Here is a 14,517-nt window from a genome sequence, read left to right on the forward strand (position 1 = left end):
AAAATACTAATAAACATGATCATATGTTAATGTGCTATGAATATTAACCCCATATACATTGTGAATTGGGAACAGTATGATACGTGATGTAAACCTACCAAACTGTTCTTATAAAATTCTTGAAAGAATCCTGACCTATCCTGAGAGTGATTCTATTTGTACATGTCTTTTTAAGTTTTATTATTTCATTGCTTTTTCAGTAGCTTGAATTTAAGGTATTTAAGTGCATGACTTAACTACAGTTCCTTAGTGTACATACTTCTGTTGCAGTGGCCAAAGATAATGTTTGGCTTCAGAAAAAAGTGCTATTAAATTTAAACGATTAAAATAATTGCAAGCTGAATTGATGTGAGTAGAAGCCAAATGCTTGACCTAATCAAATATTCTTCATTACGATAAATGTTAGTAGGCTAGCTTATTTCTATCACATTGATAAAAAGTGAGCACTTACATTTCAGCAACATCTCAGACATTCAGTCTACAGAAAGTTCAAACATCCAGAACTCTGAAGTTTTTGTCTTATGACTTAAAAAACAAAAGAAAACAAAACAACCAAACAAAAACCCCACCACCAAACAAAAAACCCAGTCAATTTATTCTTTGTTTTCTTTCCAGACATCTCAATTTCTTAGTGACAAAATACAAATGTTGCAGCCACTGTTTGAGCTGACGTAGCCATAAATCCTCTTGGCTGCTGATCAATTGCTTGTTTCAACTATCCAGACACAGCACGCACCTAAAATAATCAATGGAAAAAGTACAATAACCCTTGAAAATCAAACCTCCTGCTCAGTCACTTGTCATTGTAAAGCTATCCTATCCTTTAACAGCGGCTACAGAAGTTGGTGCTACTGCTTTTTTCTGTCTCTTCTTCAGATGTGTGAGACACCTATCCAAGTATGAAACATCACTCTTACTCCTTGTTTCAAGATAGCTTTGAGAAACTGTCTAGGGCTTTTTAACAAATTAAGATGCAAATAGCATGTTTCAATTCATTACTTCCTGTTTTCCTTGGAAGTTTTGATGCACAGACTTTGTAAATATGGACTTATTTTTATACACATATTACTGCAATCTAATTTTGTCATTTTAGTGAGGGAATGGTGTAGAACAATATATTAGCAAAGTTCTAGAAGTAATCTTCAGTTATAGATTTCATTGAGATAATACTCATGGAATAAGTTACATATGCCTTATTTTAATGTATATAATACATTGTGTATTTATAAATAAGACTAGTCAAATCTGATCAGCTGCAAATGACAGACCTCTAATCTTGTCCCCTAACCATTCAGTTGCAAAGAGATTCTGCACAAGTGCATAAGGAAGGGATAATTCTAGCTGTCAGCATAAAGTCCAAGTGTGTTTGAATGTGTAGAGTCACTTTTGAATCCAAATGCAGTGTTTGAAAATTGACTGACTTGCTTATTTCTTCCTTTTTTTAATAGTGGGGATATATGTTTTTACTGGGTACTACTAGGGGATATATTGATCAACAGAAAGAAGAGCTTCCATGCATAGCTACTTTTTGCTTGTCAGTGCTGCGAATAGAAATAAGCACAAAAGCGTTCCAAACAACTGCTTAACATATCAAAATAAATTTTCAGTATAACTATTCCGAATTGTACCGTTTAAATCTTGTACCTGAATCATAATTTTAGAAACGAAAACTTATTTTGGAATGTAGATTTCGCAGAGCTGCTTCAGGACCAATACAGTCTCTTCCACCATTGCTAATGGTAAAATAGGGAACAGGTAGGGCGAGATTCTTCTTGGTTTTGCAGGTATACTTGAATAGCAAGTTTGCAGCCAGTACATTATGTAGAGGATAGTAGCACAGTGGAATGCCTACTCCTCTGATGTGTACTACTTGGTTGGAGTGTTCATATGATTTGGACTTCTGACTTGTCCTGTTTGAGTGATGCCACTTTACTGTAAGTGAAAGACCTCAGAAACTTTGATAGGCTCTCCTGATCCACGTGGGAATTTGTGACTACGCAATTTTGAAGAGTTCACCTGTTGGTTGAGATGGAGATCTCATTCAAAGATTGACTTTATTTTTAGTTCTAGACCTATAATACAGGGCTACTGTATTTCACTCAAATTGTGTAGTGCCAGAGTAGAGCATAACTTGCGTTGTTTTTATGCTGCAGGTATGTAATAGTGGAGTGTGAAGACCAAGACACTCAGCAGAGGGACCCAAAGACTCACGAAATGTACTTAAATGTGATGAGAAGATTTAGTCAGGCTTTGCTGAAGGTAATGCCTCTGTGTAAGGAAATACATAATGGTTTGGGATAGTAATCCTTTAAAAAGGCATAGGTGTCTAGGAGGATGACAGGTTTTTTTATGTCATATGTATTGAAATTTTAAAAAAGCTTCCACTTTTGCTTGAATTTTTTGTTTGTGGTAAACGAAAGAAACTGCTGAAAAAGAAAAGAACAAGTATTGAGAACTCTTTCCTCTGTTTTATTGCTTGTTCCTGTTAGTAACATGCTGGGCCTAAAATCCTCTGCCTTGTGTAATCAGTCTATTTTATTTACTATTTCTTTATTGGAAGCACTTGTCCTTGCAGTGCAAATTGAGACAAGAGACCTACCTTTTGAATTCACAAACGGTGTTGTTCTGTGTGTCAGCAGCAGAGGGTGCTGGAGCAGCGGGGAAAAAAGGCAAAACCAAACAAAACTGTTGTGAATTGCAAGCTATAATTTATAGTAGATGTGCAGTCTTTCCTGATTTTCATGTTTCTCACACTTGATATTAATTCTGATTTTAGGGACATTACTCAAATCTGACTCTTATGCTTCATAAGAATATTCCTTGTGCTTATCCTTACTAACTTATTTTGGCTGTGTGAATAGGTTTGTCATGCATGACTGTTCACCACTGAAATTGTTGATGGAAATTGAAGTGCACTGGTAGGTCAGATAATTGATTGCCAGCTACAGTGATTCAGATTGTGTTTTACAGAAAATACCTTTTGAATTGACAGGAAATTGATCGTTATTCACTTACCTCTTAAAAGCCCAAAGGTCTAAGAATAAAGGAATAATTTCTAGATAAAATAATTACAGAACAAAGAACTAATTTTGTTTCTTTTAATTCACTTAGGGTGATAAGTCTGTCAGAGTTATGCGTTCATTGTTGGCAGCCCAGCAGACATTTGTAGATCGGCTGGTTCATGTAATGAAAGCAGTGCAGCGTGAAAGTGGGAATCGTAAGAAAAAGGTAACTAAAGGATTGGAAAGCTTATCTCTGGCTAGAATTTGACAATAGGAATGTTAGCTTTTCACTAAAAATTCTTAGCACTGAGATTTATAACAGATGTCCATCTGTCCTGTAATAATTTTAGCTAACTTTAAACAAACTTTGGAGAGGTTTAGATGGTTCACAGTTCCAAAGTGTTCTGAAAGTTTGTAGATGAAAAACAGAAGAGGCCCTTGAGAAAAATCTTGGGGTATTTTGGCAAAAGGAAGATATGAGAATAATTGAATAGCTGATGATCTAACAGTGAACAAGTTATGGGGGATGTGGGAAGGTAGCAGAAGTTATTGTGGTGTGAGAATTATGCCAGGATAGAAAATGAAATTTGACTAGCAGCAAGGTTTAATTTGTTCCAAGAGCAACAAAACTATTCTTTTATAAGGTATGTGTTTAGCAGAACTTCGCCTTCTGTTTTTTCTTGAGGAAAAGCATTTCTGTCATAGGTGCATTTTAAGAAGCTTTGTGCTTCTTAGTGGAACTATTTTAAGTGAACTTGACAGACGGGTATGGGGAGGAAGCAGGAAAGCCAAAGGGATTTCTTTTCATATATTTTCTTTTCCTCTGACACACATCAGTATTTTTAAACATAGATTTTTCAGTGTAATGATTTTTGTCACCTTCTTTAAATCTGTGCGGTATGTTTGTGCAGGAAAATGAAACACTTAAGCGTTGCATCATTTTTATGAAACTTTGTGAATGTTCTGTGTATCGGTAATAAAGGTGTAATCACTAAAAGAGGAGGAGGGTTTTTCAATTCGTAAGAATGTATTTCCTGCTTGTGCAATACATTGGTAGCATTCTGTCATATATTCTTTTATAATTGTCAGGATATTTCTATAAAAATAAGAAACGCATGGCCTTGATTTTTGGATTAAAATCTAGCTAGCAGCAATTAACCACTAGAAGTATTCCTAACAGTAGTGGGCTACCTTGCTGTGTGTTTATTCCTGTTATATTCAGTAGGGGAAAAGACTAGAGACTTTTATGTATTTGACCTTTATTATGCAGGACACCAAGTGTAAAGTACTCAAAAATTGACTGGTATTGTGTTTCTGGTAACTACAGATGTAGGAATGTAGAGCAAGCCCTGAAATCGGATCGATGCAAGCTCTTGGCAATTTGGTTCATTGGTGATAGGGGACCTCCTCGAGTTTAGGGATTTAAAGGATCAGAGCTAAAGACTTGAATCAAGTTTCTGAAACAGAACTAACATTTCATACTGGTATGGAAAACAAATCATCCTGCTACTTGTGCGGGCAATTTAGAAATAAATTTTTGTAAGACACTTATATCTGGCACTTATAAAATGGCTTGACTATACTCAGACTAGCTGGAATATCTGCTTTCTTATTCAGATTACTACAAATAGAGAATTTTTATTTCACTGCATTTTAAGAGTGAAACCTTGATTCTTTGGAAGAGTAAAGAATTGAATAAATTGGATATTTATTAATAATACATCCTTTGTTAAAAGACTTTTTAACTGTTCATATATACCTAGTATGTGTTTTATGGTTGGTTTGTTTCTTAAAACAAGTTTTCATTCTTTTGTTCTTTTAGAATGAGAGGCTTCAGGCATTGTTAGCAGATAATGAAAAGATGAATTTAGCAGATATGGAACTTATTCCACTTCCTCTGGAACCTCAGGTGAAAATTAAAGGGATAATCCCTGAAAAAGCCACACTCTTCAAGGTAAATGAGATCTTCTGAATAGCTGAAGTACAAGCAAATCTTATGAGCACTAAGCTTAGAAACATCAGTTGAAAGATTTAAAGGGGCCGACATAGTCGAGGCAAAATATAACTGTAACGTGCTCTTAAAATGGTTGAACAACTCTTTATTTTCTTTGTGAAACACTTTTTTCAAGTTAACGTGCAAACTGTAAAGCAGCTTTTATAAGACTGTGTCATGGTTTAACCCCCGTCAGCAACTCAGCACCACACAGCCGTTTCCCCCTCCCCCTCCCAGTGGGGTGAGGAGGAGGGAAGCAAAGGAAAAAAAAAAGTAAAACTCGTGAGTTGAGATAAGAACAGTTTAATAACTAAAGTAAAATATAATACTAACAATAGTAATAATGAAATATAATAATAATAAAAGTAATGAAAAGGAATGCAACAAAAAAAGGAAGGGGGGGGAGGAAAAAACCAGTGATGCACAATGCAATTGCTCACCACCCGCTGACCAATGCCCAGTTAGTTCCCGAGCCGCGATCCGCGCCTCCCGGCCAACTCCCCCCTGTTTATATACTGGGCATGACGTTCCATGGTATGGAATACCCCTTTGGCTAGTTTGGGTCAGCTGCCCCGGCTCTGCTCCCTCCCAGCTTCTTGCACACCTGCTTGCTGGCAGAGCATGGGAAACTGAAAAGTCCTTGGCTTAAGATAAGTGCTACTTAGCAACAACTAAAACGTCAGCGTGTTATCAACATCATTCTCACACTAAATCCAAACCACAGCACTGTACGAGTTACTAAGAAGAAAGTTAACTCTGTCCAAGCCGAAACCAGGACAGACTGATACAGTTTATAAACTTTATGAAGTCCCCAAGCTCAAGGCATGCTTCCTAGTTCAGAATTTCTCTGAACTTTAGTTAGACTGTGTTCAACAAGAATACCACTTATGATGAAAATCATACCAATCAAGTCAGGTGTGCTGCATCTCAGCTAGATGTGTGCATCTATTCCATTGCAAAATGAAACTGTTCAATCGGTAGAGACTGGAAAGCAATAAGATGGTCCATTTCATGCAGTTGCAGTGGGCTGACAGGTAGATCCTAAATCCCTATGGTTGTTAAGTCCTTAAACCAATCTGTAGCAGTTGCTTGTGGTCATATGGCCATCCCTTAATCTAGCTGTTAAACAGTCAATATACTGTTGAAAGGGCTGGGATTATTTTGCTTCCTATACTACTTGGAATGTAAGTTATTACCTGTGTCCAGTGATGTAGGACAAAAAGACTTTGACAAAAAGACTGCTGGAACAGCAACTAAATATTTCCTATCAAGAATAATAGCTTAACTTGATCAGAACAAACTCAAGTCAGATAGTCGTCTACATATTGGTCTTCTGTAGCAATGCAGAAAATTTAGGACCAAAAATATGAGATGTAACAAAGTCAGAGATGGTTTCTATTTTCCTGATTCTGAAAGGTTACAGATTTCCGTTCAGTCTCTCATTCTGTACTATTGGATAAAAAACAAACAAACCCAAAGAGGGAAGAATGACTAATTTTTGGTGCTCTTGGACATCACACGGCAGCTTTTGTAGCACTATTTAAAGAATAATTTTTCCTTTATTTATGGAACTTAATAATTTTGAAACATTCATTGCATGTGAAAATCTAATGTAACTGTTCAACTATTAAACTCTGTATCCTTGTTTATTTTTTTGTTTTGGTTTTGAGGGAAGTGACTTGGTCAGTTACAATAGATGAAATCATTCGTGTAGGTAATTGATCCCCTTCAACCCATTTTGTACAGAGAAATTGCAAACAATTAAATTGCCTTTCTCAAAAAACAATGTAAAAAGGCATTTTTGCTTTTACTAAATAGATTAAGGAAGCAATTAATTGTTTAAGATGTCTTGCCCCTAGCATTTCTTTGATGTTTATCCTATAATTGTGTCTCTCTCTGATCTGGTCAGTTTAAATTTGTTTTGTTATGACCTTTTGCATAGTGCTTCTATGTTGATTGGAATTACATGCATACAAACAAAACTTGAATACTTCTGTCCTTTCCTCTTCTGCTGCTGGGGGGGAGGCGTGAGGGGGAATGTATCCTTCACAATCCTTGCTAAAAAAGGAGAGCCTTAAGGTTTGTTTTGTTTTGTTTTTTAAAAGCATGCCTAGATCACACTTTTGCTAACTGGAAATGGCATGTTCTAACTGTTTAGTCCTAGACAGTAACTGACTGTTTTTAGAAGCTTTAGAATTGCTTCTTTTCTACCAAACTTGAGGAACACGAAAAGAGCTCTGGTGCTCACTGCCACACTGTTGGTTTTGAAATGGGACTATTCTAAACCTTTTTGTAACTGAATTTGATACTTGAATCCTATGACCTGATTCTTGCTTAATTCACTTCTGATCTACAGTGCAAGAAACAAAGATTTATATTTTAGAACTCCACTGTAGCAACATGTTAATATAAACATTGCTGTGAACCAGCTTAGTAGAACGTTTCCCTTTGCAGAGTGCCTTAATGCCTGCTCAGTTATTCTTCAAGACAGAAGATGGAGGCAAATATCCTGTAATTTTTAAGCATGGTGATGATTTACGTCAAGATCAACTTATTCTTCAGATTATTTCACTCATGGATAAGGTGAGAATTATTAATCCACATCCTTGTCCTTCTATGTTCTTGATTTTCCTTGTCAAGAGCACGACTGTTAAAAACTGTTGCTAATACATTCCAAGGTTCTCAGATATTAGGTGGCTTTTTTCTTTTCTTTATAGACATGCACCGATCCTGTGTAGAATTAAAAAAAAAAAAAAAAAAAAAAAAAAATTGGCAAACAGGCTTTCACTCATTACTAATTTCAATGAAGAACAGTGGAGATCAATGTCCAATACACATTCTTTTTGGAAATAGAAGCTGCCTTTCTGTTGCATTCATCTTTGCTTTTGTGTGTTGTTTTTTTTCCAGCTGTTAAGAAAAGAGAATCTGGATTTGAAGCTGACACCCTATAAAGTGCTGGCAACTAGTACAAAACATGGTATGAATACCTTTATTTCCTAAAAATAGAGTCTTGGGAGGAATCTTCTCCCTCTCTTCATAGACTGTGTTGTGACACACTATTTTCATGAGAGATGTTTTGCTTAGTACAGCATTCTAAAAAGGAGCTCAAATGTGTAAGAGAATCTTGTTGCAGTATAAGTCATGGAAGTAAACAGCCTGAGTGACCACAGTATTCCATAGGTGACTGAGATATCTTCATAAAAGAAGCCTGGTCTGGATTTTGGAGTATGTGACAATCTGTAGTCTTGTCTTTGCTGCTAGCTTGCTGTGTGATCTTGGACAAATAACTTTTAACACTCCTATTTATAGATCTTTGCATGAAATGGAGGAAAAAAACAAGACAAAACAAAATCAAACTTGGCTATGCTTTTAGATACATTCTGGATAAATATTTAGAAAGCCATTGATTTACTTTCTCTTCTCTTGAAAACTTGGAACAACAGACCTTTTGAAGCTAATTTGGTGTTAATGACAGGTTGTTTTGAAACTACTGAAGGCAGAAAATTGGGACAAAACATGGTTTTTTGCTGATGAGAAGCAGTGGAATGAAAGTGTGTATTAGCGTTGTCCTTTAATAAACATGCTTTAGAGAGTAGCTTGAAAGTTCTATGCATTGGAGATTTTCTTTTCTGGTTGTTTTCTGTCACAGGCTTCATGCAGTTTATTCAGTCAGTACCAGTTGCAGAAGTTCTTGCTACTGAGGAAAGTATACAGGTACGTGATGGGGGATTTTGAAGTCATCTCCTGATCAAACAGTATAAATTGCAGGCTTAGGTCTCATACAAAAGTCTTTAGTCTCTCAACTGACCATTGTATCTGTTAGAAGACAAATTACAGCTTGAAACATGAGGGTATTTACAGCAGATGTTTTGCTTTAAAAAATATACTTAAATCACCATATGAGTATCTAATGTCCTAAAAGTAATACCATTTAAATAATTAAAGTGTAATTTAGTTGTGATACTGAAATTCTCGCTTTGCTGTAACGATGAGTGGTAGGTGCATGACACTTTTTTTCTGTACTGTTTTGTTTTAAAGTGTTTCTGTTGTTCATTCAATAGTTTTGGCTTGATATCTTGTCAAAGTATGTTTTAATGATTTTTTTGATGGAACAACTAACTAGTTTGTTCATATAACTTCTGAAGTCTGTTTCCCTGCCATAGTGGATGTATAGATACTGTGTGATTTCTCTTTTTTTTTTTTTTTTTTTTTAAGACACTTTCAGTAACTGTCATGGAATTGAATAGGGACACATAATTGAATAGTGGCATGCAAAATTCACGCTAGTTTCAAGCACAGCACACAAGCTGGGTGGCAGAGCTCAGCTGATTGAGATAAATATAGTTAGATAAAAACATCCCAACTTGCCATATGAGATATATAACTAATAAGCTTTTTAATGAAAACACAGCATGTTTATGTTGGATAACTTGTCACAGTACCTTTTTTCCCTTTTTTGTAGTTGATACTGAAGTTTGCATTTGTTCATAGCTCAGTAACTGGGAGCCAAAGGAAATAGCTCCCAGCTACTATAAACTACGTATATTAAAAATACGGAGATTAAAAAATGCTTATCATTTGTCATTATCATTTGCTTAACAAATAACCATATCAAGTGCTTATCATTTATAAAAAAAATGCTTATCATTAATCAGACAATGACTAGCATCAAGTTGCGTAAGTTTTTTGAGCTTTCCATTCTGTAAAGATTGTGATAGGCTACATCTACACATTCAATAAACATACAGTTTATAAAGTGTTTTCTTAGCAATCCTTTGTAATCTTGGAAATGTACTATTCATATTCTAGTCCATTATATGTTTTTATAAAATAATATATTTAGAAATGCTTGTGAAATTGTCATTTTGCAATTACTTATAACATCATATTCCAATCTGAAATAGGTGCCTCACTGTTTTAGTTGCTGTGCAGACGTAAGGAGCAATTCCTGTGAAGAATTGCTAATCTAAATAGACAAGACGCCAAAAGAATGTAATCTAAGATTACTTCACAGATCAATGGCAAAATACATTATAGAGCCCAGATTTCCTGTGCCAAAGCATGATAAAATAGTTGGGCATTGTAAGTTAAGGAAATAAAAACTAAATGAACATTTTTAGGTGTTGTCAAAGTTTGGTTCATTCTTTTTATAAGTGTTCATTTTGGGTGTCACAACTTTTAATAAAGATAGGCAGTGTATATAAATATTAAAAAATGTTTCACTTCTGAAAAGATTTAAAGCAAGTAATCTAATACTGACTGATAATGCAGACCTGCAGGAAAGAAAAGTTGTTTTGATGTTTGAGTGTTACTTACCTTCTAACAACAATCTTGAAATTACAGCTCATGTTTTGGAGGTATTTCTGTTCCACAGTCCACAGTTTAGCATTTGGATGGTCTGAAGTCTGTGTTTTGTTTGGGTTTTGGTGGGTTTTTTTTTTTTTTTTACGTACAGCATGTAAAATTTTGGAGCAGTGAAAGTAGATCTCTGTAGTACCCTGTTAACCAGTTTAAAATTTCCTTCCACATTTCACTTAGGGATTTCATTTAACAGAATCTTTCTACTTTGCCAGCTTTTTTAACGTATCTCAGAAGGGCTTGTTTCTCTGTAAGCAAAGATGAGTAAAGCTTTCTCCAGGCCTTAAAACTCTGATACATGTTACAACAGGACTGCTTTTCAAGCAAAACTTTCTTAAATAGCCTGCAGGTACCTTCCTTCAGTACAACCTTCTCTCTTTTAAAATTCCCTTCATTTTTTCATTATGATTTTAGTCACTTATATGTCATCCAGATGCCTACAAAGCTCCTCTTACAGTGCTTGCTTAGGTTTGTGCTTGCTTACTGGAAAAAACTTGTGCTTAGGCTTGGATTTAATTTAGTTATCTTTCGTCTCGATCAAGAAAAAAACAGTTTTCTTTTGAGTGGTGGGAAGGACTGTTTTGGCCCTGTCCACATTTTGCAGGAAATGTGAAGTTTCCATTTGATGACTTAGATTTTCCTTTTAAATTCAGTAGTGGTTGGTTGTATTGAGAAATGTGGAGACATATAATGATGATAAACATTGTAAGAGTCTGTGTCCCAAATGTAGTTACTAATCTGGACTGTTAGTCCTGTTTTAGTTTTTGTTGATCTGGCCTAAACAGTTTCCTGTGGAAGTATTTGCACTCATAGTTATTAATTAGTAACTTTTCAATGCATTGTTAATTTTCTGAAGCCATTAATAACGAAAACTGCTTTTCAATTTGAACTTCAGATCTGTTTCTGTTGAGTATAAGAATATAATGATTAAGACAATAAATAAAGCTATATAAAATTAAATCGGATCTTATTAGGGTTTTGGGGAGTGGCTGTTAGTTTAACAGATTGTAATAACGGCCACTTGTGGTCTTGATTTAAACCTTTTTTTCTACCGATTCTAAAGATCCTGTTTCAGATCATGTGGAATAACTAAATATGTTGATGCCTTCCCCTCCAGAACTTCTTCAGAAAACATGCACCTAGTGAGACTGGCCCTCATGGAATAAGTGCAGAGGTGATGGACACATATGTTAAGAGCTGTGGTAAGTTACAGTCTTACAGTTGGTAACTTCATATCTGAAGTATAAAGCACAGGGTAGATGAGGTATTAAGACATTTCAGTTTAGATGACTGCAGATAGGGCACTATGCATGTACTAGCTGTCAGAATCCCTGTGAAAAGAATAGTTTTGAGCCTGGCATGTCATACGCAATTCCTTTCCTCAGCCCTCCTTTTGTTCTCCTTAAGGGAAACTAGAAGTTAAATACTCTTTTCTTTCTAGCAATAATCTTACCTCTGCCCCCTCCGCATCATGAGTTGGGGTCTTTATAATTCAGGGAGATGTAAAGCATTTATATAATAACAAATCATCTGTATTTGAGGTAGAAAATTTTAATTTGTTTTTAAAACATCGGGATTTTTGGGGCGGTGAGGCTACATTCAACTTGTTGTTCCATTTGGATGACAAGAAAACGTGGTAGTGTAATTCTTGTTCAGTAAACTGATGGCAATGTTAAAATATCACATTTGCTGTCCATTAAATTAAAAGCAACTTCATTCTATGAAAAAAAAAAAGAAATTCAGTGTTGCTCCACAGTATCTTGTCCTTTCCCCTTCTCTTTCTGATGGCACAGTCTTTAGAACTGCTTCAAACTCTTCTGGTTAGTGGGTGAAAGTAACAATTAAAACAGTTCACTATTTATCACTGCCTGGCTCACTGCTTAACTTGTGAATACTGCTGATGTATACATTCAGATTCATATCAATGTCTAATGCTTGTTTACAGTTGCCTTAAAATATCTTCAGTTCAAAATGTGTGTGTTCATTTTACTCAAAATACTTCATCTTCCTTTGGAGCATCTTGGTCCCAATATATTGAATGAAATTAGGCTTTTAGTGTTAGGCATATAATCGTGTAGTAAGAAATGAAAATCTACACAGCACTGAATAAAATTCAGAGTTTTAATTTATTACTTCAAATGTTCTTCATAGTGCTGATAATCTTGATTATTCTTCACCAGCACCCCCCCTACCCCCAGTCTCTATGGTATATTTATTACTAGTGAACAAGAACTAAGATAATGTCATATGCTGTTGTTAATTGTGTGGAACTTGTTGCTCTCCAGGAAAGGTACTTATATTGATGTTCACAATTTACTTGTTACAGCTGGTTATTGTGTAATTACTTACATCCTTGGAGTTGGAGATAGACATCTGGATAATCTTTTGCTAACAAAAACAGGTAATTCTTTTTAGCAGTATAATTTTATAACAGCAGTTGTTTAATTTCTAACGTGTTGGTACTGTTTTGCTCCATTTTCCTTGTGAGTATAATGCATTGAGTACTGTAGATTAGAATACATCTTTAAGTGTAAAGTTACATTGTTTCATCTAAGGTAATATTTGATCCAGTGAATCAAAGTTTAGGTTTAAACTCTTAGTAGTGTGAAGTGGCAGTTGAAGAATAAGAAAGCAAGTAGACTAACTGCTCTCTAAACACATTAGTAGGCAAGATGTGACATAATGTGTATCTGATATGTGGTTTTGATGTCAGTTTGAGCCATTTATACATCTGTAGGTAAAGGAAGTCTAACTTCACCTCAACCCAGACATGTTTATAAACACTGGGGGTTTTGTATAGTTTTCAGGTGGCTTATTTCAGTCCTGTGTTCTACCCTCACGTTTTTTACACTGAAAGCTGGACCTGTAAGTTGTTTTTTGTTAAACTCAAGAATTTTCTTGAGTGATGCTACCTTTTTTGAAAATAGTATGGACATAGTATATGGTAAAATTTGACTGCCTTTACCTAAGACCAAGAAACATTTCACTGTTATCTTAAACTTGGCTAAAATCGTAATTACGTTTTTTTTCCCAGAACTCTTGGTCCAAAGCTGGAAAAAAGGATGCATTAAAAAAATATTTGTAAAGTGACTCCAAGCCCAAGTATCCTAATTGTTCTTTATCAAACCATTTAATTTTTCATTAAATTGTTACATTCCTGTTCAGTAGCTTTTTTACCATGCTATCAGAAAGCAAATTCAAGATCTGCTAGTTGGATGTCAGTTGTATTTCAATAGTTGTCAAATAATTCTGCTTTTTTTATGTATGCTATTCCAAATACAGTAGATGTTTAGACAAGTATTATCAGTAGTCATATGGAATTAGGTATAATCTTGATGACTTCACTGAGATGTCCACGCGAATTCTTGTCTCAGATTTGACTTTCTTTTAAACAAAGTGGTTCTGTGAGCTTTCTAGGTCTGTATGTTTTTCGAAGAAATTTTACATAATATGTCCCAGAAGTGGGAATGTCATGCGAAACCTGTCAGAGCAGTATTTACTTCAGCATTTTCTATTCCCTCTGAAACTTGTGTTCTTGATGAAACCAAACCACTGTACAGCAAAAATCCAAGGGTTTCATCATCAGCCTAACTGAGCTGGCTGGGCCATTCAGCTCCAGTTGAAATTATATATTTTTTTTTAAGCCTTCTCTAGAAACAAAGAAGGAAATAGACTCTTTAGTGTCCTGCTTATTACAAATTCACAGCTGGGGGAGAGAAAGTAGTAGAAGTTACTGTTTAATCAAGTACGTCCTTTAGTTTGCAGCAAAACGCATGTATCTTGAAAGTTCAAAATAGCAGATACGCATTTTGATTCCCCCTAACTTGTTTTAACTTTTTTAATGTTATTTTTTTCTTGCCATCTGTATGGATTAATAACAGACCAGGTAGAGTGAATAATTCTAGCGATTCTAAATAAATAGGAGATTCCTCTACTAGAGGAAATGAAGGATTTGAAAATTAAGCTACTTCAGGTATTACAATCAATGCCTGGGGGTGGAGGGAAATTCAAGTGTTTTCACTGAAAATAAGTTTGTGTGTAGCTGCGTGAGCTTCACAAAGTTTTAACAAACAAAACCATTTCTTGTAGGGGAAAAAATTTTTGGAGGTGTTTTGTTCGTTTGTTGGGGGTTTTTTTGCTTGCTTACTCTTGAACTACAGCTTC

The 14,517-nt window shown here is 35.2% G+C and overlaps 1 protein-coding gene across 1 annotated transcript in view; it reads left to right on the plus strand.

Moving 5' to 3' along the window:
* PIK3C3 (phosphatidylinositol 3-kinase catalytic subunit type 3) overlaps nucleotides 1-14,517 on the plus strand; it is a 77,605-nt gene that overhangs the window by 27,688 nt on the left and 35,400 nt on the right. The window contains exons 14-21 of the mRNA XM_050913216.1: nucleotides 2,154-2,259; nucleotides 3,112-3,228; nucleotides 4,825-4,956; nucleotides 7,450-7,578; nucleotides 7,903-7,972; nucleotides 8,645-8,709; nucleotides 11,471-11,555; nucleotides 12,680-12,754. Coding sequence (XP_050769173.1) covers nucleotides 2,154-2,259; nucleotides 3,112-3,228; nucleotides 4,825-4,956; nucleotides 7,450-7,578; nucleotides 7,903-7,972; nucleotides 8,645-8,709; nucleotides 11,471-11,555; nucleotides 12,680-12,754 — 779 coding nt within the window. The remainder of the gene's footprint in view (nucleotides 1-2,153; nucleotides 2,260-3,111; nucleotides 3,229-4,824; nucleotides 4,957-7,449; nucleotides 7,579-7,902; nucleotides 7,973-8,644; nucleotides 8,710-11,470; nucleotides 11,556-12,679; nucleotides 12,755-14,517) is intronic.

The sequence above is a fragment of the Gymnogyps californianus genome, chromosome Z, assembly GCF_018139145.2.
Source record: "Gymnogyps californianus isolate 813 chromosome Z, ASM1813914v2, whole genome shotgun sequence".
NCBI lineage: Eukaryota > Metazoa > Chordata > Aves > Accipitriformes > Cathartidae > Gymnogyps > Gymnogyps californianus.